This window comes from Salmo salar, chromosome 20 (genome assembly GCF_965601325.2).
Source record: "Salmo salar chromosome 20, fSalSal1, whole genome shotgun sequence".
Lineage (NCBI taxonomy): Eukaryota > Metazoa > Chordata > Actinopteri > Salmoniformes > Salmonidae > Salmo > Salmo salar.
The window spans coordinates 38,112,269-38,140,268 of NC_138310.1; the positions used below are offsets into that span (position 1 = coordinate 38,112,269).

The window sequence follows — 28,000 nt, forward strand, 5'->3', positions numbered from 1 at the left end:
TATAGTCAAGGCACATTTATCTATAGTTATTTCAAGACAATCAATTAAACAGTTGAAGTAATCAGTTTTTTCACCAGATAACATAAAGATGACCAGTTGCAGTGTGCATTGCAGAGTTCAGTGCTGGTTGTCTCAGTACATTCTGACACAGAAGTCTCAGTCATTGTCATAAATGCAGTCTGTAAGAAAATAAACAAGTAGAACCATGTTTGAAAAATTATTATGCATTGGATTCCAAACAAATACAATTAAAAATAAATGTATGTAGGCCTACAGTTGAAGTCGGAAGTTTACATACACCTTAGCCAAAAACATTTAAACTCAGTTTTTCACAATTCCTGACATTGAACACTAGTAAAGATTCCCAGTTTTAGGTCAGTTATGATCACCACTTTATTTTAAGAATGTGAAATGTCAGAATAATAGTAGAAAGAAAGATTTATTTCAGCTTTTATTTCTTTCATCACATTCCCAGTGTGTCAGAAGTTTACATACACTCAATTGGTATTTGGTAGCATTGCCTTTAAATTGTTTAACTTGGGTCAAACGTTTTGGGTAGCCTTCCACAAGCTTCCCACAATAAGTTGGGTGAATTTTGGCCCATTCCTCCAGACAGAGCTGGTGTAACTGAGTCAGGTTTGTAGGCCTCCTTGCTCACACACACTTTCAGTTCTGCCCACAAATTTTCTACAGGATTGAGGTCAGGGCATTGTGATGGCCACTCCAATACTTTGACTTTGTTGTCCTTAAGCCATTTTGCCACAACATTGGAAGTATGCTTGGGGTCATTGTCCATTTGGAAGACCCATTTGTGACCAAGCTTTAACTTCCTGATTGATGTCTTGAGATGTTGCTTCAATATATCCACATAATTTCCCTGCCTCATGATGCCATCTATTTTGTGAAGTGCACCAGTCCCTCCTGCAGAAAAGCAATCCCACAACTTGATGCTGCCACCCCCATGCTTCACGGTTGGGAAAGTGTTCTTCGGCTTGCAAACCTCCCCCTTTTTCCTCCAAACATAACAATGGTCATTATGGCCAAACAGTTCTATTTTTGTTTCATCAGACCAGAGGACATTTCTCCAAAAAGTACAATCTTTGTCCCCATGTGCAGTTGCAAACCGTAGTCTGGCTTTTTTATGGCGGTTTTGGAGCAGTGGCTTCTTCCTTGCTGAGCAGCCTTTCAGGTGATGTCGATATAGGACTCGTTTTACTGTGGACATAGATACTTTTGTACCTATTTCCTCCAGCATCTTCACAAGGTCCTTTGCTGTTGTTCTGGGATTGTTTTGCACTTTTCGCACCAAAGAACGTTTATCTCTAGGAGACAGAATGTGTCTCCTTCCTGAGCGGTATGACGGCTGTGTGGTCCAATGGTGTTTATACTTGCGTACTATTGTTTGTACAGATGAACGTGATACCTTCAGGTGTTTGGAAATTGCCCCCAATGATGAACCAGACTTGTGGAGGTCTACAATTGTTTTCCTGAGGTCTCAAAGAGGCACTGAGTTTGAAGGTAGGCCTTGAAATACATCCACAGGTACACCTACAATTGACTCAAATTATGTCAATTAGCCTATCAGAAGCTTCTAAAGCCATGTCATAATTGTCTGGAATTTTCCAAGCTGTTTAAAGGCACAGTCAACTTAGTGTACGTAAACTTCTGACCCACTGGAATTGTGATACAGTGAATTATAAGTGAAATAATCTGTCTGTAAACAATTGATGGAAAAATGATTTGTGTTATGCACAAAGTAGATGTCCTAACTGACTTGCCAAAACTATAGTTTGTTCACAAGACATTTGTGGAGTGGTTGAAAAATGAGTTTTAATGACTCCAACCTAAGTGTATGTAAACTTCCGACTTCAACTGTATATTATTTCATCAGCCTGATTCTGTTAGTAGGCCTGTCTTGTCTGCAAAGTAATATCTTCAAAGCAGTCCGTACAGCTGGCAATGTCATTGTTTAAACAAAGTGTTGTACAGTTAGTCACAAATAATGGTAAAACTTTATTTGGATAGTCTATCTACAGACTATCAGTAACATGTAAACTAACTATCTACTAACCCTAGCTCTAACCCTAACCCTTCTTCTAACCCTTACCCTAACCCTTATCCTAACCCTAAATTTAACCCTTATCCTAACCCTATACTTAACCATTACCCCAACCCTTATTTTAAACCTAACCCTAACCGTAACCTTAGCAAGCAGTTTCTTATCAACTGATAGTTTGTTGATAGTATGATAGTCTGTAGAGCATCTACAGATGGAAAATCTGGACTATCCAAATAAAGTGTGAACCAGATCATTTCTAGAATGGTTTTAAAACATACTTTCTCCTATGTCGTCATAAACATCTCCACCATCCCTGTTGAAGTAAAATCATATGTCAAAACATTAGTTGTGTGTGTGTGTGTGTGTGTGTGTGGGTGTATGTGTGTGTGTGCGCACATGTGCGTGAACGTGTGAATATTTTGAGTGAGCGCATGCGTATTTCAACAAACAGAAATAACTCTTGAACTTACTGTGCAACATTGACCATGGACACATAACCAACTAGAAAAGAGGAATACATATTGCTATTAATCATTCATATTTGATTGTGAATAATTCATCCATAACAACTGATGCCAACTTACACTTCCCGTCTCTATTCCTGCCAATCAGTTTGCCGTTTGTTGGCTTCACAATGACATCGATCACCTCTCCTGGCTTCAACTGTAGGTCTTTATTCCCCCATTTCTTACTGTCCAAGGTAGGATCTATGGTAACATCATATAACACCTGGATCTCCCCTTCAAACTGACAGTGGAAGATGTCAACACAGTTACTACTACTCAAATCATGTAAGTAAGTACAATATAAATCTGACCATATAAAAAAGATAAATCGATTGATTATCAACAGAATGTTATCTGGGAATAACTGTGATTCTGTCATTTTAAAATGTTTTTTAATTGTATTTAGGTTTTCTACTTTATTCAGATATGGATAGTTTAAAACGAGACGGGAGACAGTAATGTGCCAGGCTCAACTAAATTATGTCATTATGCTTTCTCCTGTCACAATTAGACATTTTACCCTGAATTTTTTCCTGAATTCCTTTTCCTCTTTCTCAAACTTCTTTTTCTTCTTGGGGTCCATCACCTCTTGCTTTCCCTTAGGTATCAGCTGAGGGGGACTGAAATGGAGAAACACAAAATGATTTAACTTAGGTATTGATTTCAAGCTCATTTGTGACTATTCAAGAGTATAGCTGACCCAACTCTGGCACTGTGACCCTCTTCTCACCTGTTGAGAGGAGGAGGAGGGGCAGTAAAGCTCTGGGACTCCACGTCATCATATATCTCGTCTATGGACATAAGACAGACCAATGAAGCAACACACTTCTTTAACTTGATTACACAGTACACACCATACAGTACAATAAATAGAATGGTGGTTTTATTTAAAGAATACAGGGAAATAATATGACTGGGAAATAACTGGGAAGACTGTTGTTCACTTTCCCAGTGAACAAGTGATCATATCATTACCTCCCTCTTTAAACACTGTAGGTAGTGGAGGGGGAAATCTGAGAATGAAGATCAAACAGTTATTGAACAAAAAGATCAAGCTGGTGTATTCACTGTATTGAGATTATACATGCAAAAGGTTTCAGGGGTCAATCATAAAGGTAAAGGAGAGAAGGGATAAAAACGCTCTATGTGTCAATGCGGCGCTGTTCCAGCATCACTTTTGCAATAATACTTCTGACCACTAGATGTCAGTCAAATACTAAGCAACGATGAGGAACACCTCGTGAGTGAGAAACTGTATTACATTGACAAAGATTCCTACTCGATGCATAAAATATTCACAAAATCACCACATAGTTACATAATTGCATATACCTATTTTGATTTGATCCATCCACATCATCATAGATATCACCATCCTCAGCTGTCATAAGAAGAAAAAAATAACAACATGGCAAAAGGCTTGTTATTGCTATGGGACCGGCTGAGTAACATTCCATGCTTTGAACACTGCATATGCTGCAGTCTAGTTGTTTTTTGTAATTTTCTATATTACTGGTCTGTTATAAGTTCTGATGAATTATAGATAATATCAATATGAGACTTACCTTGTTGGACCTTGACCCCACTGAAAAACAAAAATCTAGACTATTGAAGCATAGACACCAATGGGTCACAATGACACATCACATAGACAACAAAGTAACCAACATTTCAAAGCTCTAACATTTAACATTTAGTTTCTTTTTTATTTTACCTGCAGGCATTGTCCAGGATGCCTACATCATCGTAAATCTCAGGCTTTCTCTCAGACTGGTTAGGTAGGGGTCCTTTCTTCTGCTCCTTTATAAGGTCATAGTCAATGCCCACTGACTCAGTCCGTACATAGCCATCTACAACACAGCAAGGAGGAGGCAGTGAGAACAGGAAGAGAGAGGGTGGTGTGTGTGTGTGTGTGTGTATTTATATGTGTGTATTTACTGTATGTGTATACACTTACAGTTTCCCTCATTGTTCCTGGCCAGCCAACGTCCCTCTGGGTTGTCAGTGATGCGTATGATATCTATAGTCTCTCCCTGTGCTAGTGGCAGGTCAGTCTTTCCTCCTTTACATTCCACCTGAGCCTTGGCTTTGTGAATCACCTGAATCGGCCCTGAGAGCTACAAACAGGGATATGTGTTACTCCACTACACATGGCTGTAATAGATATAACTCCAGATATATGCATATCCTGCTTACCTTGTACTTTTTCTTTGCCTCTTGCTCCTTCTTCTCTTTGGCTTTCTGCATTTTCTTCTCCTGCTCTAGTCGTTTCTTCTCCTCTTTGTCGCTCTTCTTCTCTTGCCCTTTCACTTCGTTGGTTTCTTTCGATCCTTTAGCCTCCTGTTCAATCCTGTCGTGAGAGAGAAAGAGAGTAAATGTTGGATAAAGAATTATACTGGGGTTGAGAATCAAACATATAAACTCAGCAAAAAAATAAACGTCCCTTTTTCAGGACCCTGTCTTTCAAAGTAATTCGTAAAAATACAAATAACTTCACAGATCTTCATTGTAAAGGGTTTAAACACTGTTTCCCATGCTTGTTCAATGAACCATAAACAATTAATGAACATGCACCTGTGGAACGGTCGTTAAGACACTAACAGATTACAGACGGTAGGCAATTAAGGTCACAGTTATGAAAACTTTGTTATGAAAAAACACAGTTATGAAAACCACTAAAGAGGCCTTTCTACTGACTCTGAAAAACACCAAAAGAAAGATGCCCAGGACTGCAGATGTGGCCAGGGCAATAAATTACAATGTCCGTACTGTGAGACGCCTAAGACAGCGCTACAGGGAGACCGGATGGACAGCTGATCATCCTCGCAGTGGCAGACCACGTGTAACAACACCTGCACAGGATCGGTACATCCAAACATCAGACCTGCGGGACAGGTACAGGATGGCAACAACAACTGCCCAAGTTACACCAGGAACGCATTATCCCTCCATCAGTGCTCAGACTGCCCGCAATAGGCTGAGAGAGGCTGGACTGAGGGCTTGTAGGCCTGTTGTAAGGCTGGTCCTCACCAGACATCACCGGCAACAACGTCACCTACGGGCACAAACCCACCCTTGCTGGACCAGACAGGACTGGCAAAAAGTGCTCTCCACTGAAGAGTTGCGGTTTTGTCTCACCCGGGGTGATGGTCGGATTCACGTTTATCGTAAAAGGAATGAGCGTTATCACCGAGGCCTGTATTCTGAAGCGGGACCGATTTGTAGGTGGAGGGTCCGTCATGGTCTGGGGCGGTGTGTCACAGCATCATCGGACTGAGCTTGTTGTCATTGCAGGCAATCTCAAAGTTGTGCGTTACAGGGAAGACATCCTCCTCCCTCTTGTGGTACCCTTCCTGCAGGCTCATCCTGACATGACCCTCCAGCATGACAATGCCACCAGCCATACTGCTCGTTCTGTGTGTGATTTCCTGTAAGACAGGAATGTCAGTGTTCTGCCATGGCCAGCGAAGAGCCCGGATCTCAATCCCATTGAGCACGTCTGGGACCTGTTGGATCGGAGGGTGAGGGCTAGGGCCATTCCCCCCAGAAATGTCCGGGAACTTGCAGGTGCCTTGGTGGAAGACTGGGGTAACATCTCACAGCAAGAACTGGCAAATCTTGTGCAGTCCATGAGGAGGAGATGCACTGTAGTACTTAATGCAGCTGGTGGCCACACCAGATACTGGATGTTACTTTTGATTTTGACCCCCCTTTTGTTCAGGGACACATTATTCCATTTCTGTTAGTCACATGTCTGTGGAACTTGTTCAGTTTATGTCTCAGTTGTTGAATCTTATGTTCATACAAATATTTACACATGTTAAGTTTGCAGAAAATAAACGCAGTTGACAGTGAGAGGGCGTTTCTTTTTTTGCTGAGTTTAGATGATAATACAACAGAGGTGTCACTATTATATATAAAACATATTTTTATGTTCTATTCATTATTTTTCTGTGATAAAGATTCCTCTCACCATCTCTCCTCTAAGTCTTCATACATCTCTTCCTCACTCAACTCTGCCTGTTAGAGGATGGGACATACAATATTACAATCAAGCTTTAAAGTGAAGCTGCAAACTAACAGAAATGATTGTTATCAAAGACGGATTAAACTTGTTGTAGAGAAGTGGACTGTAAACATACTGTATCTAAATATGTAAATGACCATTCAAACACATTTTCAGTCAGAAGTGGCTTACTGAAGCTACATACCGCAAGTGTCTCGATATTGCTCTTTACCACTTCCTCTTTTCTCCCAGCATGTTATTTCTACAGCTATATGTGTCACACTTACTTTAACACCGATCATGTGCCCTGTCTAAATGCATGCTATGTACAGTGCAGTAACTAGTTGTACAGTTTCGAGGCTCCATATTACCGGTATCAGGCAAATCGGATATTATACCTCAATTTTCAGGTTGGGATGTCCTGTAATGAAAACCAAACAAACATATAAATCATATTCAGTTATATGTTCATTATTGACATAATTTATGTCTTAGCTTATATCCACAACATTGAGTATTAAACACACTTTTATTTCTTAATTTGAACCAATCATCTTTGTTCCACCAAATTATTTAGGGCCTAGCTACACATATTATTCACAATGCCCCGTAGCGCTCGTATAGGTGAGGTTGTGTAAGAATGGAAGTGGCACCTCCAGGGGGAAGGGGTGAAGGGAGATTCATGACCCCAATGTCGTCATAGCTCTCCTCCTGGTCGGCCTGGATTCTGATCATCATTCATGGTTAGAAAGACACACACACACACACACACACACGGTCATTCATGTTATTATCACAACACCAAAGACTTTAGAACAGGGATGGGCAACTTTGATGGGGTTGGGGGGCCACAAAAAAAACTGAATTTAAGAATAACCAGTGTTGTGTTCGAGACCACCTAAAGCAAGACCGATTCAAGACCAACACCGGAGCAAATCAAGTCCAAGTCAAGACCAAGACCGGAGGGGGAGCGAGACTGAGTGAAGACCGGGAGGGGGACAAGAGGTCTGAGATCGAGTCAAGACCGAGACCAGAATTTTTTTTGTCCAATTCAAGACCGTGACTGTAATTTTGTCAAATCGTCACCATAATAAGAGTTCAACATTTCCAGTATTTCTGTAATAATATTTCAGAAGAACATATGGATTCTTTATACATTCAGAATGGTAAAGAAAAATGCATGCAGAGGGCAAATAGAGATGCTCTACAAATGTTTACTAACTCAAACACAGCAGGGAACAATGAGGACCTTCTATGCTTTCAGAGAAAGGCTAAGGATTTATAGCATAATACAAATAATAATAATAATATTATTTCAATGATGTTCTGATTTAGTCTCTTCAGTTTTTGTTAGAACGGAAAAGGTTAAAACTGAAGAGAAAAAAATATCCAATCAATATTTTTCTAGCTAGCTAAGTTAGCCACTGGCTAGGCCATCCGAAACTTGATAGAAGGCATCTGCCATTCAACTGTATTAGGGAAACATTTTAGAGTGACAGTGGAATCAACCAATCACATTGACTTGTAATTGACCCAACAGGTCAAAGGTTTTCCCACGGTTTAATTAACTAGCTAGCTTTTGTTATAGGCTAGTTTGCAGCGGCTGCAGTGGGTGTTATCGAAGTGGACGTTGTTGCTCATTTTTTAGCTTCTCTCCTTCTCCCCAAGAATAACTTTCAAAAAGAAGTTCAGTTTCAAATGATCATCATCTGGTGGAACTGTGTTTTTTATTAAAGCTCACATACTGTTGATAACCATCTCTTTGAAAATAACTTGTGTGTGTGAAACACATTGTTGCATTTAAACTTTAGATCAGTGGTTACTTTGTGTGCTAAACGTGAAATGTTTTTTGCAATGGGAAGTAATAGTTGTACATTTCGATTGGGAAATGCTTACCCAATGGTTGTGTTTTTGTATTCTTATGATTGGGACCTACTGGCTTATTATGTCCGAGTGCATGGACTGCTGTCTTTCCATCGAGCCTATGCAGTGGTGTAGTTGTGCCTGGAAAAGTGGGTCCTGTGTGAAGCAAAGGCGCCCTTGGGAAAAATCCTATTGGATTTTTCAGGTTTTCACTCTCAAAATAACGCCAAAAATGTGATGTTGTAAGTCAACAGCAATGCTTAAACCACACCAGGAGACCACTGTTGATGTCTGGGAAAAATCTAGAATTTTGGGGGGGAGGATATAGTTGCCCTTTAATTCAATTGAGCAAAACAAATGATACAAATCAGCATTATATCATTCTGTCAGGTAGGCCTACATTGCAGTCAACATTTAATTGGGAAGGTTTTTTGGGGAAAACCTTTAGAAATGTTCATGCAAACAGCACATGATGACTGGATTACACATCACAAATAGCCAACTAACCAAGACTTGTTGACCAAACGTTTTCAATGCACGGTTTGATTACCCAATGTTGCATTAGTTCGCATTTACTGTTGGATATAATATGTTGAAACGTCTTTCCTACCAACCAGCTACCGATGTCATTCTTCTGTGAGCTGCTCCATGAAAACCAGTTGAGAGCTTCGCGCTCTTCCTGCCTGTAGATGATATTCAGTTGAAACTAGGCTATATGTGCTGCGCGCATGTTAATTCATTTCACGTGCTTTCTGATTGTGTAGGCTACTTTGTGCATGATTTCTCTATTGTAGCCTACTACATCATTAATACGTCGTATACCATCACTACACTACTTTGAGATGCAACAGAAGGGATTAAGAAGGGTGTATAGGCAATGCCCACTGAAAAGAAAGTGGGTATAGGACGTATACCTATGTATAGCCTCCACTACACCACTGACCCTTTGTGTTTTACAAAAAATGCACTCTAATACTTGAGTGAGCTGGTATTATGGTTGCTGTCCTTTCCGCATCATGAGCCTGTCACACACTGAAGGCCTAGGTCCAATAGGTTTGCCACTGTGCAAATATGTCTATAATAGATTTAAAGACTGTTAAAATTTCACCCTGTCTCCCCTTTACTTATAGTGAATGCACAACCTTCAACAATTTCCCCTACTCTTCCCTACCAGCGAGTCAAGGAATTTTGGGAAAAAGTTTGAGCATATTTCTTTCATGAAAATAAAGGACAGTAATGGTACGAGTAAGGAAGGAATCCCAGGTTTCAATAGTCCACAAGATATTCATGTTTCAAAAAGGAGTGTATATATTTGGACCGGCGAAGCGATTTTATGGCTGACTGAATGGAAGCTGTTTTTTTACTCTGCTGGTCTCGGCTGGTTCCTGAAGAAATTATGAGTCCTCACTGTCCGAGACTAGTCAAGACCGAGTATCCGACACCGAGACAAAATAGAGACACTCAATATCTGGTCTCGAGACCGGACTTGAGTACTACAACACTGGGAATAACATCCAAAAGTCTACAGTGTGTCAGTTCCTTCCATATGTTTTTGTCTGTGTATGATATCAGTAAGTATGTGATATTAAGAACCCCAGTAGCTTCCTGTGACAACCTAAATATAGAAATTAGCTCAGTGGCGTATCGCGCGCGTGGGGGGAGGCTATAGGGGTGTGTGGTACGCTAGTGAGTTAGCCTATGGTGGTTAACGTTTGTATGCTGTAAGGAGTTTCTTCTTGAATCGGTGATTCTCATAAGCCAAGTATTGTACTTACATAGCTGCAGGGGAGTTAGAGAGGAGGCAGGGTGTCAGAGGTGCAGGGAAACTGCTGGTGTGGGGAGCAAGAGGACAAGGAGGAGGCCCCGCTGCGCTCAACTCAGGACCTGTCACACAACAACAAAGCAATAGAACCATGCTTGTTGTGCATGTTTTCTCCTAATGGTTAAGGTTAGAATTTGAGGAGGGTAAGCTGATCCTAGATCTGTGCCTTAGCTTCTACCTCTGATTCTGTCATTCTCTTTATGAGACATGATGACATATTTAAGGAAGAGGACTGGGTCTTGTGACATGTCAACTAGACACAATAATTAGGTTTTAATGTATTTCGGGTGTACATAGAGGAAAGGAGAAGAGATCTCACCTTCAGTCCTAAACCTCTGTAAGGTAACATGGGGAGGCCTGTTGGGTTTCAGAGGAGGGTCCCCCAGAGAAAACACATTAGGCAGGGGTTTCTTCTTAGGGGCAGAGGGATCATCATTCTCTTCATGAGGGACCAGTCCATCCTTCGCTGCAGCTTGCGCTGTCAGGAAGTTGGGTTTCAGAGTGAGAGGAGGTTGGGGAGGCATACATTTGCTAGAGTTCAAAGTTTGGAGGCTTGCTTCACTTTCCTGTCTAGAGAGGGAGTTCTGCTGGGTGTGGGGTGGAACGAATTTGAACATGGAGATCGGGCGCAATTTGGGGGTGGATGGTGTTGGATGTTCCTTCAGGGTCTCCTGGTCAAGGTTGGACTGCAGTGATGACATGGAGATCTTTGGTTTGAGGGCTAAGGGCAGTTTAGGGACTGTAGCTGTGTTTTCTGACTCACTGTCCTTTACCCACGGGGGTTTGGCTGAGCCTGAGGCCAGAGCCGGTTTGACCTTGTTGTCCAGAAAGGCTGTGTTGACAGGAGGTCTTTTCAGTGGAGGTATGGTGAAAGAGGACTCAGGCCCTGAAGACTTTGTGTCCCTGATGGTCTCAAAAGGCCTGGGTTTGAAGGACTGGGGTTTGGGGAACAAGGTTCCTACATCTTCTCTGGCTGCGGTCTCAAATTTCTTCTGAAACACAGGCTTAGTTGCAGGGGAGTTAGTGATGGTCAGGGCTTCTCCTGATCGACTCTTCTCCAGGGCAGCTAGCTTGGCTAAGAGAGGGGAACTAGTGGAGAGGCTGGAGTGGGATGCCAGTTTAGGGTGAACCCCTCCCTCCACGGGGCTGCCTTCTCCTGTGTTGAAACGAGCCATAAGAGCCCTGACGTCTGATCTTTCCTCCTGGGTAGAAATATGGTGAGAGAATTACATACATTGTGTCATTTTGGCGTTACTTTGATTGTAAATAAGAATAGAAGATGTTTCTGAACAATTCTACATTAATGTGGATGCTACCATGATTACGGAAAATCATGAATTCATCATAAATAATGATGGTCATACCCTCAAAAAACATGAATAAAGATCGTACCTCCCAAAAAAGCTAACCTCTCACCATTACCAATAACTGGGAAGGTTAGCATCTTTTCAGGGGTATGATCTTTGTGCCTCTGTACCTTTCTCACTCATCATTATTTACCGTTCATTCATGAATATCCATAATCATGGTAGCATCCACATTAATTTAGAATTTTTCAGAAACATCTATTCTTATTTATAATAAAAGTGACTCAAATTAGACGATACATTATTCACCATTCTGTTCCTTTGGGCACAAAATCATCTAAAACACAACCAAAACAAACAGCAAATGATTCCAACAAGTATGTAGTCACAAGCTTGATGTAGTCATTGCATGCTAGGAATATCGGACAAAATACTCAACTTTTGACTACTTTAATACACTATGAGTGAATTTGTCAGAGTACTCATGATGACTTCTTCAAATGGGGGGAGCAGAAACATAAAGTTCTTTCACTTCTCAACGATAAATCAGATATGTATGAATTCATGAAAATACCCTCAATTAAAAGGTGATGTTCTGTACTGTCGCCTCCTATGAGACATTTTAGCTTCACTGTCCAAATAAATACGGAAGGGAGTGTATACTGTATTACATTTATCTCAATGTCTTCCTCTCCTTTAATTGCACTGATCTGAAAACCAAGGACAGGACAGATGAAACCACGAAGGTGATGTTGATTTTGCCTGTCCAGTACTTTCCAATCAGTGAGGAGACAAGATGATTCCTCTTTAGACCATTGGGATACAGATGCAGCCATATTTTACCCATACCTTTAATTCACAGCAAAATACATTAATACATGTGACTCAATGACTCGTTCTAACAGTCCTTATTAAAAAGGTTTCCTTTCAGCTTTATTTGGCAGGCAAATATCTGTAAGAGACGTCCACAACCATGGCATACATCAGAAATAAGATAATTAACTAAAAGGTAACTTCAAATAAACCAGAACGTTCTTTGGGAAAGTAATTCTTTAGACTTTGTAGATATACACACTCAAAAATCAATTTCCTCCCATGGCATCCACCCTGACACAAGCACTCACCTAATCTGTCCACGTTTCTCCATACACTGTATAGCCCTGGCCTTGTGTGGGTCTGGAGACAATGTAATACTATCCTTTACAAAGACCTATGATTTTTATACATACACAGGAAGTGTATGGGCTATTACTATTCTGATCAAGGGAGGTGAGAAATGAGAAGTGCTATCGGCAGTCTGTACACAGTTTATATGAACACAACCACTGTCATAGCAACTGACATACATTGGCATTTTAACTACCAAACCGTAGCTGCTTTGAGCCAATAGTACAGTGGCTTGTGAAAGTATTCACCCCCCTTGGCATTTTTCCTATTTTGTTGACTTACAACCTGGAATTAAAATAGATTTTTTGGGGGTTTGTATCATTTGATTTACCTACCACTTTGAAGATGCAAAATATTTTTTTTTATTGTGAAACAAACAAGAAATAAGACAACAAAAAAAAGAAAACTTGAGCGTGCATAACTATTCACCCCTCCACCAAAGTCAATACTTTGTAGAGCCGCTTTTGCAGCAATTACAGCTGCAAGTCTCTTGGGGTATGTCTCTATAAGCTTGGCACATCTAGCCACTGGGATTTTTGCCCATTCTTCAAGGTAAAACTGCTCCAGCTCCTTCAAGATGAATGGGTTCCGCTGGTTTACAGCAAAGTCATACCACAGATTCTCAATTGGATTGAGGTCTGGGCTTTGACTAGGCCATTCCAAGACATTTAAATGTTTCCCCTTACACCACTCGAGTGTTGCTTTAGCAGTATGCTTAGGGTCATTGTCCTGCTGGAAGGTGAACCTCCGTCCCAGTCTCAAATCTCTGGAAGACAAACAGGTTTCCCTCAAGAATTTCCCTGTATTTAGTATTTTTTAAATAATTTTTTTAATTTTCTTTAAGCAATGGCTTTTTTTCTGGCCACTCTTCCGTAAAGCCCAGCTCTGTGGAGTGTATGGCTTAAAGTGGTCCTATGGACAGACACTCCAATCTCCACTGTGGAGCTTTGCAGCTCCTTCAGGGTTATCTTTGGTCTCTTTATTGCTTCTCTGATTAATGCCCTCCATGCCTGGTCCGTGAGTTTTGGTGGGTGGCCCTCTCTTGGCAGGTTTGTTGTGATGCCATATTTTTTTATAATGGATTTAAATGGTGTTACGTGGGATGTTCAACTTTTTGGATAATTTTTTATAACCCGACCCTGATCTGTACTTCTCCACAACTTTGTCCCTGACCTGTTTGGCAAGCTCCTTGGTCTTCATGATGCGGCTTGCTTCGTGGCATTCAGAACAGGCGTATATATACTGAGATTTACATTTACATTTTAGTCATTTAGCAGACGCTCTTATCCAGAGCGACTTACAGTAGTGAATGCATACATTTCATACATTTTTTTTCTTCCGTACTGGTCCCCCGTGGGAATCGAACCCACAACCCTGGCGTTGCAAACACCATGCTCTACCAACTGAGCCACATAGGAGATCACGTGACAGATCACATAAAACTTAGATTGCACACAGGTGGACTTTATTTAATGAATTATGTGACTTCTGAAGGTAATTGGTTGCACCCGATCTTATTTAGGGGCTTCAGATCAAAGGGGTTGAATGCATATGCACGCACCACTTTTCCATTTTGAATTTTTTGGAACAAGTTATTTTTTTCATTTCACAAAATCCAAATAAAAATCTATTTAAATTACAGGTTGTAATGCAACAAAATAGGAAAAACACCAAGGAGGATGAATACTTTTTCCTTTTCTATGTGTAAGCAATCCATAGGCTTGTAGGAAAATAATTGATTTGATGTGGTCTAGCCATCATTTTTGTCACTTAATAATTGACAATAATAATAATTTAAGTGACATAAGAAAGTGTGACCACCATGATTCTCTGAGGAGAAAGCAGTAATACAAGTGTTTTTCATCACAGCTCTCTACAGTTTCTACAGTCCCTCCCATATCTGGTTTAGATATTCAACAGCATTTTCTAAAGTACAACAGTTACTAAACACACTGACATCATCAGTACAAAAGTTACAAAATACACACCACAAAAACACAACTAGCCTATTCTACTGTAAGACATTCTGAACAGTTTGGCTTTATTCATGAACATACACTACGAATACAAAACATCCTTCCATGACAGACTGACCAGGTGAACCAGATAAAAGCTATGCTCCCTTATTGATGTCACTTGTTAAACCCACTTCAATCAGTGTAGATGAAGGGGAGGAGACAAGTTAAAGAAGGTTTTTTAAGCCTTGAGACATAGATTGTGTATGTGTGCCATTCAGAGGGTGAATGGATAAGACAAAAGATTTAAGTCCCTTTGAACAGGGTATGGTAGTAGGTGCCAGGTGCACCGTTTGTGTCAAGACCTGCAACGCTGCTGGGTCTTTCAAGAATGTCCACCACCCAAAGGACATCCAGCCAACTTAACTGTGGGAAGCATTGGAGTCAACATGGACCAGCATCCCTGTGGAACGCTTTCAACACCTTGTAGAGTATAAATGACACACATCCTGTATAGCACAACACAAAACATTAGTCATTTCCAGCCACTTCCTTCAGTTATTCTTTTCAGTCCTACTGAAGTGAGACCACCATGAACTGATGAGTGATTAAAAATGGGGAATCATGGCACTTAAACTGTACACTTTGAAGAGCACTGACAACCAGTTCAAATGGACACGACAGATGACTTAAAATTGTTATTACTTGTGATTGTCGTTGTACAATACGCCTCATGATATCAGATGAAGACAGTACAGGAATTGCAATAAGATGGACAATAAGTATTTTTCAACAAACTGTTGCCTAGCTTCAACACACCACATCCATCTTCTTTCAGTTGAGTCTGGTCTAACCCCTATGTCTAACCACACATGGGTGGAGGCTGTTGCCGAGCTGGAGGACAGTGTTAGACACCATGACCTATATCTGAGCCTCACAATCATGGAAAACTATTTTATTTTTCCTGCAGTCTGTACTTCAACTGTAAATAAGGAAGCAATGAAACTGCCACTAGATGACGGTTGCATTTGATGCTGACAATGCTTACTTAGTGAAACTGAAACCAATTCATCATTCTGACTGCTTCACATGTTCCTCATTTGCAATAAGTATTTTCTGACAGTAAACCCAACATCACGCAGGACTGTATTATCCGCTGCCCTGCATGACGGTGTCTCTAGAAAGTATTGTGGCTGAGAGGAGGTTGTCGATATCCTGGATGGTATTCGAGGTTCTCTGGAGGGCCTCCGCGATGCTCTCGCTGACCGGCTCACAGTGGGCCACGTGCTCTTTAGAACCACAGCCCACCACTGTAGAACCCTTCTGGGCTCTAAGAAGATGACTGTTCTCCAACAGAACTGGGTAGAGCTGGTTAAAGAACACAGATCATCCACTGATTAGCCTATTGTTAATCAAGGACATGTGCAGTGCCTTAAAATATTCATACCACTTTACTTATTTCACATTGTGTAACAACCCGAATTTAAAATTGATATTTTTCCCCCTCACCCATCTACACACACACACAATACCTCTCAATGACAAAGTGAAAACATGCTCGTAGAACTCTTTGCAAATGTGTTGAAAATTAAAAACAGAAATATCTAATTTACATAAGTATTCAAACCCCGAAGTCAATACTTTGTAGAAGCACCTTTGGCAGTGATTTCTCTAATCTCTAAGCGCTTTCCACACCTGGATTGTGCAACATTTGCCCATTATTATTTTATAAACTCTTCAAGCTCTGTCAAATTGGTTGTTGATCATTGCTAGACAACCATTTTCAGGTCTTGCCATAGATTTGTTAAGTAGATTTAAGTCAAAACTGTAACTCAGCCACTCAGGAACATTCACCGTCTTCTTGGTACGCAACTCCAGTGTATATTTGGCCTTCTGATTTAGGTTATTCTCCTGGTGAATGGTGAATTCATCTCCCAGTGTCTGGTGGAAAGCAGACAACCAGATTTTCCTCTGGATTTAGCTCCATTCTGTTTATTTTTTATCCTCAAAATCTCCCCAGTGCTTAACTATTACAAGAATACATATAACATAATGCAGCCACCACTATGCTTGAAAATATGGAGAGGGGTACTTAGTAATGTGTTGTATTTGGATTTGTCCTAAACATAACACGTTGCATTCAGGAAAAATCATGAATTGCTTTGCCACATTTTCAGCAGTATTACTTTAGTGCCATGTTGCAAACAGGATGTACAGTGCATTCGGAAAGTATTCAGATCCCTTCCCTTTTTCCACATTTTGTTACCTTACAGCCTTATTCTAAAATTGATGAAATACACCTTAAGTATTCAAACCCTTTGCTATGATATTCTAAATTGAGCTCAGGTGCATCCTGTTTCCATTGATCATCCTTGAGATGTTTGTACAACTTGATTGGAGTCCACCTGTAGTAAATTCAATTGAATTGAAAAAGGCACACACACCTGTTTATGTAAGGTCCCACAGTTGACACAGTGCATGTCTGAGCAAAAACCAAGCCATGAGGTCAAAGGAATTGTCCGTAGTACTCCGAGACAGAATTGTGTCAAGGCACAGAAAAATGTCTGCAGCATTGAAGGTCCCCAAGAACACACCAAGACTCTTCCTAGAGCTGGCCGCCCGGCCAAACTCAGAAATCGGGGGAGAAGGGCCCTGGTCAGGGAGGTGACCAAGAAACCTCTGACAGAGCTCCAGAGTTACTCTGTGGAGATGGAGGAAGCTTCCAGAAGGACAACCATCTCTGCAGCACTTCACCAATCAGGCCTGTATGGTAGAGTGGCCAGACAGAAGCCACTCCTCAGTAAAAGGCACAACAGCCCACTTGGAGTTTGCCAAAAGGCACCTAAAGGACTCTCAGACCATGAGAAACAAGATTCTCTGGTCTGATGAAACCAAGGTTGAACTCTTTGGCCTGAATGCCAACCTGGCACCATCCCTAAGGTGAAGCATGGAGGTGGCAGCATCATGCCTTGGGCATGTTTTTCAACGGCAGTGACTGGGAGACAAGTCAGGATCGAGGGAAAGATGAACGGAGCAAAGTACAGAGAGATCCTTGATGAAAACCTGCTCCAGAGCGCTCAGGACCTCGGAAGGTGAAACTTTGCCCCAGTCTAACAGGACAACCCTAACCACACAGCCAAGACAACGCAGGAGTGGCTTCGGGACACGTCAGTATCCGGACTTGAACCTGATTAAACATCTCTGGAGAGACCCGAAAATAGCTGTTCAGCGACACTCCCCATCCAACCTGATAGAGCTTGGAAGGATCTGCAGAGAAGAATGGGAGAAACTCCCCAAATACAGATGTGTCAAGCTTGTAGCATCATACCCAAGAAGACTGGAGGCTGTAATCACTGACAAAGGTGCTTCAACAAAGTACTTAGTAAAGGGTCTGAATACTTATGAAAATGTAATATTTCTGTTTTATATTTTTAATACATTTGCAAAAAATTCAAAAAAACTGTTTTTGTTTGTCATTATGGGGTATTGTGTGTAGATTGATGAGGGGGAAAAAACAATTTAATACATTTTAGAATAAGGCTGCAATTAGGGATGCACGATATATCGGTGAGAATATCGGAAATCAGCCGATATTAGCTAAAAATACCAACATCGGCCCGATGTCTAGTTTAACGCCGATGTGCAAAACCGATATCAAAGCTGACGTGGATACGTAATATAACGTAAGTAAATGACGTAATGACGCCACGAAAAATACAGCGCTACACAGAACAAAAGTAGAAAATAGTAATAGTAATATACTTTAGTAAGAGCACACTTACAACAACTAAACAAGTTCAAGTTGAACAGTCATTTGAAAGAGTAAGAACATGTCAGCAAGACAACTCAAAGGCGAAATCCATTAACACCAAGATAATGGAATTCATGCCCTTGACAATCAACCATTCTCTGTCGTGGATGATGTTGGCTTTAGCCGACTGGTCTAGCAACGGTACACACTACCAAGTAGGCACTATTTTTCAGATGTTGCCCTACCGGAGTTACACAGTATTGTTGAAATGCACATCTATGAGCTACTTACTATGGGCGTCAATGCTATTAGCTTCACGACTGACATTTGGACCAGCGATGTCAGCCCCATGAGTATGCTGAGTCTGACAGCACAGTGGGTCGATGAGGATTTCATACTGAGGAAAGCCGTATTGCATGCTCAAGAATGTGCTGGTTTTCATACCGCTGATGCCATTTCAATGGCATTTGAGAACATGTTTGAAACATGAACACACTCCTAGCGCCATTTGAACAACTGACTGGAGAAATAAACCCATCAACTGCGTCTGCAGCAGACGTGATACCCTCTGTCATGGCAGTGAAACGCCTGCTCAACAAAACTGCCCACACAGACCGTGGGGTTAAAACTTAAAAAGTACTCCAGGCTGTGAACAAGCGATTCGGTGGCATTCTCTCTAAGCCTATTTACTGTGTCGCCACCATGCTTGATGCAGACAAGAACCAGAGTTCACGTGAAATGTTAACATACACAGCTGGACAAGATGGAAACAGACACAGTGACAGTGCGCACCGAGGAAGAGAGGCCACGGACAGACAGAGCTGAAACTTCACTGCTTGATATGTATGATGAAATCCTGGTTGAGACTGAACAAATGAACAACAAAACAGCACAGCAAGTGAAAGAAATAGGTTTTGATGATGTTTTACTGGTAATGGGGATGTACGTAAATGCCAACAAAATAACTTTTTGGTCAGTGTGGTGTGGTGTGTGTAACCTTTATTTAACTAGGCAAGTCAGTTAAGAACAAATTCTCATTTACAATGACAGCCAAAACCAGACGACGCTGGGCCAATTGTGCGCCGCCCTATGGGATTCCCAATCACGGCCGGATGTGATACAGCCTGGATTCGAACCAGGGACTGTAGTGACGCCTCTTGCACTGAGATGCAGTGCCTTAGACCGCTGCATCCATGTGTGTGTGTTCAGTTATTTAACTGTACTAGAATGCTTAAAAGGCTGCAAAAAAATCTATATCGGTATCGCTTTTTTGGGCAAGGAAAATATCGGATATCGGCCAATAATGTATTAATCGGTTTCCTTCCTCTCCGGCAACTGAGTTAGGAAGGATGCCTGTAGGCCGTCACTGTAAATAAGAATTTGTTCTTAACTGACTTGCCCAGTTAAATAAAGGTTAAATGTATCTTTGTAGTGACTGGGTGTATTGATACACCATCCAAAGTGTAATGAATAACCATGCTCAAAGGGATATTCAATGTCTCCCCCCATCTACAGTACCAATAGGTCCCCTTCTTTGTGAGGCATTGGAAAACCTCCCTGGTCTTTGTGGTTGAATCTGTGTTTGAAATTCACTGCTCGACTGAGGGACCTTACAGATAACTGAAACTTGGAAACATGAACAGATACAGAGATAAGGTAGTCATTCAAAAATCATGTTAACCACTATTATTGCACAGAGTGAGTCCATGCAACTTATTATCTGACTTGTTAAGCACATTTTTACTCCTGAACTTATTTAGGCTAGTAATAACAAAGGGGTTGAATACTTGTTTCGAAAAACCTGATTCCACTTTGAGATTATGGGGTATTGTGTGTAGGCCAGTGACAAAAAAATCTAAATGTAATACATTTTAAATTCAGGCTGTAACACACAAAGTATGGGGTCTGAAATGACTACCTCCCTGTAGCACTCACTTCCATCATCATGAAGTGCTTTGAGAGACTAGTCAAGGACCATATCACCTCCACCCTACCTGTCACCCTAGACCCACTCCAATTTGCTTACCGCCACAATAGGTCCACAGACGACGCAATCGCCATCACACTGCACACTGCCCTAACCCATCTGGACAAGAGGAATACCTATGTAAGAATGCTGTTCATCGATTACAGCTCAGCATTTAATACCATATTACCCTCCAAACTCGTCATTAAGCTCGAGACCCTGGGTCTCGACCCATCCCTGTGCAACTGGGTCCTGGACTTCCTGACGGGCCACCCCCAGGTGATGAGGGTAGATAACAACACCTCCACTACGCTGATCCTCAACACTGGGTCCCAACAAGGGTGCGTTCTCAGCCCTCTCCTGTACTCCCTGTTCACCCACGACTGCGTGGCCATGCACGCCTCCAACTCAATCATCAAGTTTGCAGACGACACTACAGTGGTAGGCTTGATTACCAACAACGACGAGACGGCCTACAGGGAGGAGGTGAGGGCCCTCGGAGTGTGGTGTCAGGAAAATAACCTCACACTCAATGTCAACAAAACAAAGGAGATGATCGTGGACTTCAGGAAACAGCAGAGGGAGCAGCCCCCTATGTACATTGACGGGACAGTAGTGGAGAGGGTGGAGAGTTAAGTTCCCCGGCGTACACATCACGGACAAACTGAAATGGTCCACCCACACAGACAGCGTGGTGAAGGCGCAGCAGCGCCTCTTCAACCTCAGGAGGCTGAAGAAATTCAGCTTGTCACTAAAAACACTCAAACTTTTACAGCATCCTGTCGGGCTGTATCACCGCCTGGAACAGCAGCTGCTCCGCCCACAACTGTAAGGCTCTCCAGAGGGTAGTGAGGTCTGCACAACGCATCACCGGGGGCAAACTACCTGCCCTCCAGGACACCTACACCACCTGATGTCACAGGAAGGCCAAAAAGATAATCAAGGACAACAACCACCCGAGCCACTGCCTGTTCACCCCGCTAACATCCAGAAGGCGAGGTCAGTACAGGTGCATCAAAGCTGGGACCGAGAGACTGAAAAACAGCTTCTATCTCAAGGCCATCAGACTGTTAAACAGCCATCACTAACATTGAGTGACTGCTGCCAACATACTGACTCAACTCCACCCACTTTAATAATGGTAAAATTGATGTAATCAATTTATCACTAGCCACTTTATATTATATAACGTTTACTTACCCTACATTACTCATCTCTTATGTATATACTGTACGCTATACCATCTACTGCATCTTGCCATCTGATATAATTAAATGTATCACTAGCCACTTTAAACAATGCCACTTTATATAATGTTCTCATACCCTACATTGCTCATCTCATATGTATATACTGTACGCTATACCATCTACTGCATCTTGATGTAATGTATCACTAGCCACTTTAAACAATGTTACTTCATATAATGTTTTCATACCCTACATTGCTCATCTCATATGTATATACTGTACTCCATACCATCTACTGCATCTTGCCTATGCCGTTCGGCCATCACTCATTTATATATTTGTATGTACATATTCGTATTCATTCCTTTACACTTGTGTGTATAAGGTAGTTGTTGTGAAATTGTTAGGTTATATTACTTGTTAGATATTACTGCATGGTCGGAACTAGAAGCAGAAGCATTTCGCTACACTTGCATTAACACCTGCTAACCATGTGTATGTGACAAATAAATTTGATTTGAATACTTTCTGATGGCACCGTAGCTGTTAGCCTGGATGCATTAGCCTGGTCTGTTTCTTCCAAAGCCAATGTGGTGTTGTCTTGTCTTGCTAAAGACAACGACGTAGACAGTGTTGTAGAATTCAGAAACAGTTATGTACCCTACCCTGGCTTATTACCCATAAAAGCCACCCAGAATAGTGACACTAAGGATACAGTTGAAGCGTTTGATCTTCTCCAGCTCTTCAGCAACACAGTTAGGCCTGAAACAGAAAACAAATAATATATTACTAAGCAAAAAATTGCTATGCTAGCAAGCGCAACACTTACAGATCCACCATTTAAAAAGACATTTCACTCAATACAACATAGCTGAGCATTAATGTCTAAACTTCGATGATTTTGGTACACAGACCTGCTTTATCTTACCTGCTTTGTCTTGTTTCAGTGGTATTAATGTAACCAGACTCAGAAATGTGTACTTCCTGTATAAAGGGCTCTGAACTGGTCTCCTGCACAGAGAGAGAAATACAATGCATCTCAATGCAGCAATACACAAACGACTAACACACACAACTGTATGGATGGATGAAACATGTGCATGGTCTAACCTGGTTCAAGCAGCTCTGTGTAACAGGGAGCTTTAGAGAGTGTCTGGCCTGGTTGTAGCCGTTCAGGATCCTGTCAAAACAATGTTTCACTTTCAACTTTTAATGTTACATGCACAATTACAGTCAAATGCCTTTCTTGCAAACTCAAAAAAACTCAAAGGCAATAATATTGGATGGTACTCATGAATAGAATTTGAAGTTAAGAGAATTGGCCACAACCATGAAGAGTTTTGCTGATTTACAGTAACTAATTTATTCAAATGTTACTGATTATTAATAACAAGGTAGTAGCACTGCCTGAAGTCTAGAGGTGTGCTAGCCGTAGTCATCAGAGGTGGTCCAGGTCTACGGTAGTACCTCACCTGCTGGCTCGAGTCACCATAGAGCACACAGAGTAGACCTGCCCAGGTGTGTCAGGGGGGAGGCTGCTCAGGTGGTACATCACATCCTTTACCTGAGGGAAACACCAGAACATGAGCAATGCTATCAGTCGGTCCTAAAACATAACTACACACATACTGGAACTCCTATTAGATGAGTGTCAGCATCCCAAAACTGTTTTAAGATTCCACAATTAATCATGGAAGCATCTGTAAAAGTCTTTACTGCCATAAAATCAGTATGATATGGTAATAACAAAAGATGGCTTTCTACTGCATGTAAGCACATGACAGGATATAGCCAGCATAAATGACATGGCAGACTGCTACACTGTGCAGGGTTCAAATTACAGGGTGAACACTGGGTAGCACAAGTCTTAAGGAAATACCAACAGCTATTGTACGGGTACCCTCAAGAGTAAATATGTCACTTTAAAGCGTGATTAGGTCAGGGTTTCTGGTAGGAAAATGTGGAGCAGGACATTAGACCGAAAGGATTTTAATTTACAGGAAATGTAAGATATTTACTGGACCCATATGCATTGAGTGCGTAACCTGATTAGGACGTCCACTCACGGTGCTCAGAATGACAGAAATCACATTTAGATAATTATTAATTCATATTAACAGAACACGTAAGTCTAGGATGCAACGACGTGCGGTCTTTCTTACCCAATTCTGATTTTCACTTTGAAGATGTGAGAATAACTGTCCGCATTTACTTTACCTCAGGAAACAAGACAAGCACCGAACCGCAAAATCACTAGCCTGTCAATCTACTATCCCCATGGTAGAAAAGTTAACCTGTTCTATTGGTCAGCTTGTCGAGAAAAATAGCCTATTTCAAAACAGACTCTGGGACAGTTGTAGGACGATAGATCCTAAATTCATACAACCAATAGGACTAGGCTACGTAGATCTTTTTTAAGCTATTGAGTGATGCAACAGATTAGAACGTTTAAATTAAAATGCTGATATAATAGTTTAAGAGATAGCAATGCGCACAAGGCAGTAGACTACGTGCAAATGTTCGTTCCATAATTAGCGGGAAAACACTGTTGTCAAAAGGGCACCGCACGTGAGCGGAAGTTTACATACACTTAGGTTGGAGTTATTAAAACTAGTTGTTCAGCCAGTCCACAATTTTTTGGTGAACAAACTATAGTTTTGGCAAGTTGGTTAGGACATCTACTATGTGCATGACACAAGTAATTTTTCCAACAATTGTTTACAGACAGAGTATTTCACTTATAATTCACTGTGTCACAATTCCAGTGGGTCAGAAGTTTACGTACACTAAGTTGACTGTGCCTTTAAACAGCTTGGAAAATTTCAGAAAATGATGTCATGGCTTTAGAAGCTTCTGATAGGCTAATTGACATCATTTGAGTCAATTGGAGGTGTACCTGTGGATGTATTTCAAGGCCTACCTTCAAACTCAGTCCCTCTTCGCTTGACATCATGGGAAAATCAAAAGAAATCAGCTAAGACCTCAGATTTTTTTTTTAGACCTCCACGGGTCTGGTTCATCCTTGGGAGCAGTTTCCAAATGCCTGAAGGCACCACGTTCATCTGTACAAACAATAGTACGCAAGTATAAACACCATGGGACCACGCAGCCATCATACCGTTCGGGAATGAAACGCGTTCTGTCTCCTAGAGATGAACGTACTGTGGTGCGAAAAGTGCAAATCAATCCCAGAACAACAGCAAAGGACCTTGTGAAGATGCTGGAGGTAACAGGTACAAAAGCATCTATATCCACAGTAAAACGAGTCCTATATCGACCTGAAAGGCCGCTCAGCAAGGAAGAAGCCACTGCTCCAAAACCGCCATATAAAAGCCAGACTACGGTTTGCAATTGCACATGGGGACAAAGATTGTACTTTTTGGAGAAATGTCCTCTGGTCTGATGAAACAAAAATAGAACTGTTTAGCCATAATAATCATCGTTATGTTTGGAGGAAAAAGGGGGATGCTTGCAAGCCGAAGAACACCATCCCAACCATGAAGCACGGGGGTGGCAGCATCATGTTGTGGGGGTGCTTTGCTGTAAGAGGGACTGGTGCACTTCACAAAATAGATGGCATAATGGGGAAGGGAAATTATGTGGATATATTGAAGCAACATCTCAAGACATCAGTCAGGAAGTTAAAGCTTGGTCGCAAATGGGTCTTCCAAATGGACAATGACCCCAAGCATACTTCCAAAGTTGTGGCAAAATGGCTTAAGGACAACAAAGTCAAGGTATTTGAGTGGCCATCACAAAGCCCTGACCTCAATCCTATAGAAAATTTGTGGGCAGAACTGAAAGTGTGTGTGAGCAAGGAGGCCTACAAACCTGACTCAGTTACACCCGCTCTGTCTGGAGGAATGTACCAAAATTCACCCAACTTATTGTGGGAAGCTACCCGAAACGTTTGACCGAAGTTAAGCAATTTAAAGGCAATGCTACCAAATACTAATTGAGTGTATGTAAACTTATGACCCACTGGGAATGTGATGAAAGAAATAAAAGCTGAAATAAATAACTACTATTATTCTGACATTTCACATTCTTAAAATAAAGTGGTGATCCTAACTGACCTAAGACAGGGAATTTTTACTAGGATTAAATGTCAGGAATTGTGAAAAACTGAGTTTAAATGCATTTGGCTAAGGTGTATGTAAACTTCCGACTTCAAATGTATTTCCATCAATTAATAGGCCAAAAAGCAGTATTTCACAATGCGATTTTTTTCTTCTCCCGGACAATTGGCCGGTGCCAATTTTATTAAATCGGCTTTTCTATTATTATTATTATTATTTTTATTTTTTTTTATTGGCCAAAAACCGGCTGTTACCGGCTAACAGAAACCCTGGATTAGGTGACGTATTGTACCTCCCCAGGCCCAGGGCCAGCTCTGTGGTGGGTGAAGTAGCTGGCCAGCACTCCGTTAGACCTGATGACTGAACCATCCCCTGGAGAAACCTCCACGACTGGGATGGCTCCATCCACTATCCTGGACAGGAGAAACACACAGACAGACTGTAATGGTTAGACAGAAGAAAATAACTGGACACAAGGTTGGTCAACAAACCTTTTTTAAACAGTTGAGATGTCACATGCTTTCTATGTTTTATGAATATAGTATCTCATTTACTAATCATCTATATAACAAGAAACCTTAGCCTGTTCAAATCAAGTCACGTAAATACATATCATCCTGCAGAAAGGTACCTGTACAGCACCCCTTGGCACCACACCACTTTAACCAACTCAGTAGGGAGGTCTTGGTCTGCCTCCTGTTCATCTTGGACCAGAGAGTATCTGAACTTCCACCTACAGTAAAAATACATGCATCTCTACAGTTTACTGGTAGATGTTGACATGGAGGTAATTATACACTACTAGTTTCGGCAGTAATATCTTTGTCTAGTTTCATATCATAAAATAAAATGAATCAATCAATCAACCTGTGCTGATGAGGGGAAGGGCATCTGAGAGACAGGGCTTGGGGCAGGTAAGACCTCTCTCCTCTAGATGTGTTTGTCATTGCTCTCTCAGTCTGGTCTCTCCCCCTGGCTGTCTCTTCTTCTGTCTCCCCCCTATTCCTCTCTCCAGAGGGCTGGGACTGGGCGCGCCAGAGGCGAAGGGCCAGAGACAGAGGGTAGCGCCACACCAGAGGAACACAGGAGACAGAGTGGTGCTGGACCACTCTGGTGGACAGGTATACCTCTCCTGGCTTAGAATATAGAAGTTTGTCAGAATAATAAAGAAACTTACCATTGGCTTCACACAACCACATTGACATTGTAATTAAAAAATAAACAACATTCAAGAATCCGGAGCACTTTGAGCATTGCAAGCCTTACCTGTTGTTCAGCACAGGCGCTACTCTGTTGAGATGGAGTCTTTGGCCTACAGGTTTGGTTGTCTTGCTGTGTGTGTTCAGTGACAGACCTATTTGGGTCTCGGCTCCGAGGCCTGTGGTGTTGGTTGTGACTAAGTCTGCAGGTGAAGTTTACAGAGAACTCCTCTCCAGAGGAAGAAAGCAGCAGACTGGCCCTCCGCTTCACTGAACTGACAACGGTCTCTCGGTTCAATCCCACCTCAGCAGTACAGGAATAACATGCAGGCCACTCCACCTCGGGGTCAATGCTGAATACCTGCTGTAAGACAGGTGAAAAGCACATTCTCAATGGTGAAAGGTTAACTAGGTAGTTTCCTGTGGTATGTGGACAACTGTGGGCAAAATAATGTCCTGTTAGACAGGGGAAATTGTGTGACGTGTATTTGACGATTTAAAAATGTCCCAATTACACAAAAATTAAGTGTAGGCATAATGTGGTAATTAATTCCTTTCTTCTGCAAAAAAACGAATAGTTAGCAAAACTGTGTTAGCTAGCTACCTTTCTGTGGTCGTCTGGGATGAGTTCTTCAGGCAGGTAAGGTCGTGTTGCATACTCGTTCCTGAACTCCAAAGCACCAAGCATCAGGTCCTAGAATAATGACAAATTAGGATTGGCAAACACATGGGTTGTTTTTATTATGAGATTGGGTTCTGCTGATGTTAGCTACCTTGTAGCTGCTGGTGGCGAACCTGGTCCTCTGTCGAACCTTCTCACTAGACTGAAGAGGATGTGCAGATCGTGCAGGGGCTTTCTCCAACATGAACTCCGAGCCACAGGGCGACAAGTGCAAACGGGAATCATCTACGTAACGGACGTCCACCGAATCATCCTTGTACATGATCATCAAACTGATATTAGTGTTGCTGCTGGTCATCATAAACGTTATTTTATATATTCTAGCTAGCTAGATAGTAAACAAAATCACATTTAGCAGCGTTGTTGTCAACAACAAAACTCCCGCAACATACAAGGTGTGCTCCTATTGGCTGCTGCTGCTGCTTCTTCTACTGCGCATACTTTGACC

At 41.6% G+C, this 28,000-nt stretch overlaps 2 protein-coding genes across 2 annotated transcripts; both read right to left on the minus strand.

The window, feature by feature from the left end:
• Nucleotides 1–12,809, minus strand: LOC106580587 (FYN-binding protein 1). Its single transcript, XM_014161805.3, has 18 exons — nt 12,688–12,809; nt 10,576–11,458; nt 10,210–10,318; nt 7,225–7,298; nt 6,970–6,992; nt 6,539–6,585; nt 4,762–4,915; nt 4,523–4,682; nt 4,280–4,415; nt 4,131–4,150; nt 3,898–3,946; nt 3,541–3,578; nt 3,296–3,356; nt 3,086–3,185; nt 2,644–2,806; nt 2,530–2,560; nt 2,338–2,372; nt 1–179 (listed from the first exon to the last, which is right to left on the minus strand). The coding sequence occupies exons 2-18, from the start codon at nt 11,429–11,431 to the stop codon at nt 157–159; spliced, it is 2,079 nt and encodes a 692-aa protein (XP_014017280.2). The 5' UTR covers nt 11,432–11,458; nt 12,688–12,809; the 3' UTR covers nt 1–156.
• On the minus strand, nt 12,399–27,978 carry c20h5orf34 (chromosome 20 C5orf34 homolog). Its single transcript, XM_014161808.3, has 11 exons — nt 27,644–27,978; nt 27,475–27,564; nt 26,938–27,234; nt 26,539–26,807; nt 26,303–26,404; nt 25,964–26,084; nt 23,065–23,156; nt 22,703–22,772; nt 22,521–22,603; nt 22,308–22,354; nt 12,399–16,043 (listed from the first exon to the last, which is right to left on the minus strand). The coding sequence occupies exons 1-11, from the start codon at nt 27,851–27,853 to the stop codon at nt 15,835–15,837; spliced, it is 1,590 nt and encodes a 529-aa protein (XP_014017283.2). The 5' UTR covers nt 27,854–27,978; the 3' UTR covers nt 12,399–15,834.
• Between the last annotated feature and the right edge of the window lie 22 nt (nt 27,979–28,000).

Coding starts and splice junctions, on each gene's coding strand:
- LOC106580587 (XM_014161805.3), bottom strand. CDS start 11,431: ATGGCTCGTTTCAACACAGGAGAAGGCAGCCCCGTGGAGGGAGGGGTT. Junction 10,319..10,575: donor ACAGAGGTTTAGGACTGAAG/GTGAGATCTCTT, acceptor GTTGTGTGACAG/GTCCTGAGTTGAGCGCAGCG. Junction 2,373..2,529: donor TCCATGGTCAATGTTGCACA/GTAAGTTCAAGA, acceptor TTACTTCAACAG/GGATGGTGGAGATGTTTATG.
- c20h5orf34 (XM_014161808.3), bottom strand. CDS start 27,853: ATGATGACCAGCAGCAACACTAATATCAGTTTGATGATCATGTACAAG. Junction 27,235..27,474: donor TCCCAGACGACCACAGAAAG/GTAGCTAGCTAA, acceptor CCTGTCTTACAG/CAGGTATTCAGCATTGACCC. Junction 16,044..22,307: donor GAAGATCAAACGCTTCAACT/GTATCCTTAGTG, acceptor AGCTCTACCCAG/TTCTGTTGGAGAACAGTCAT.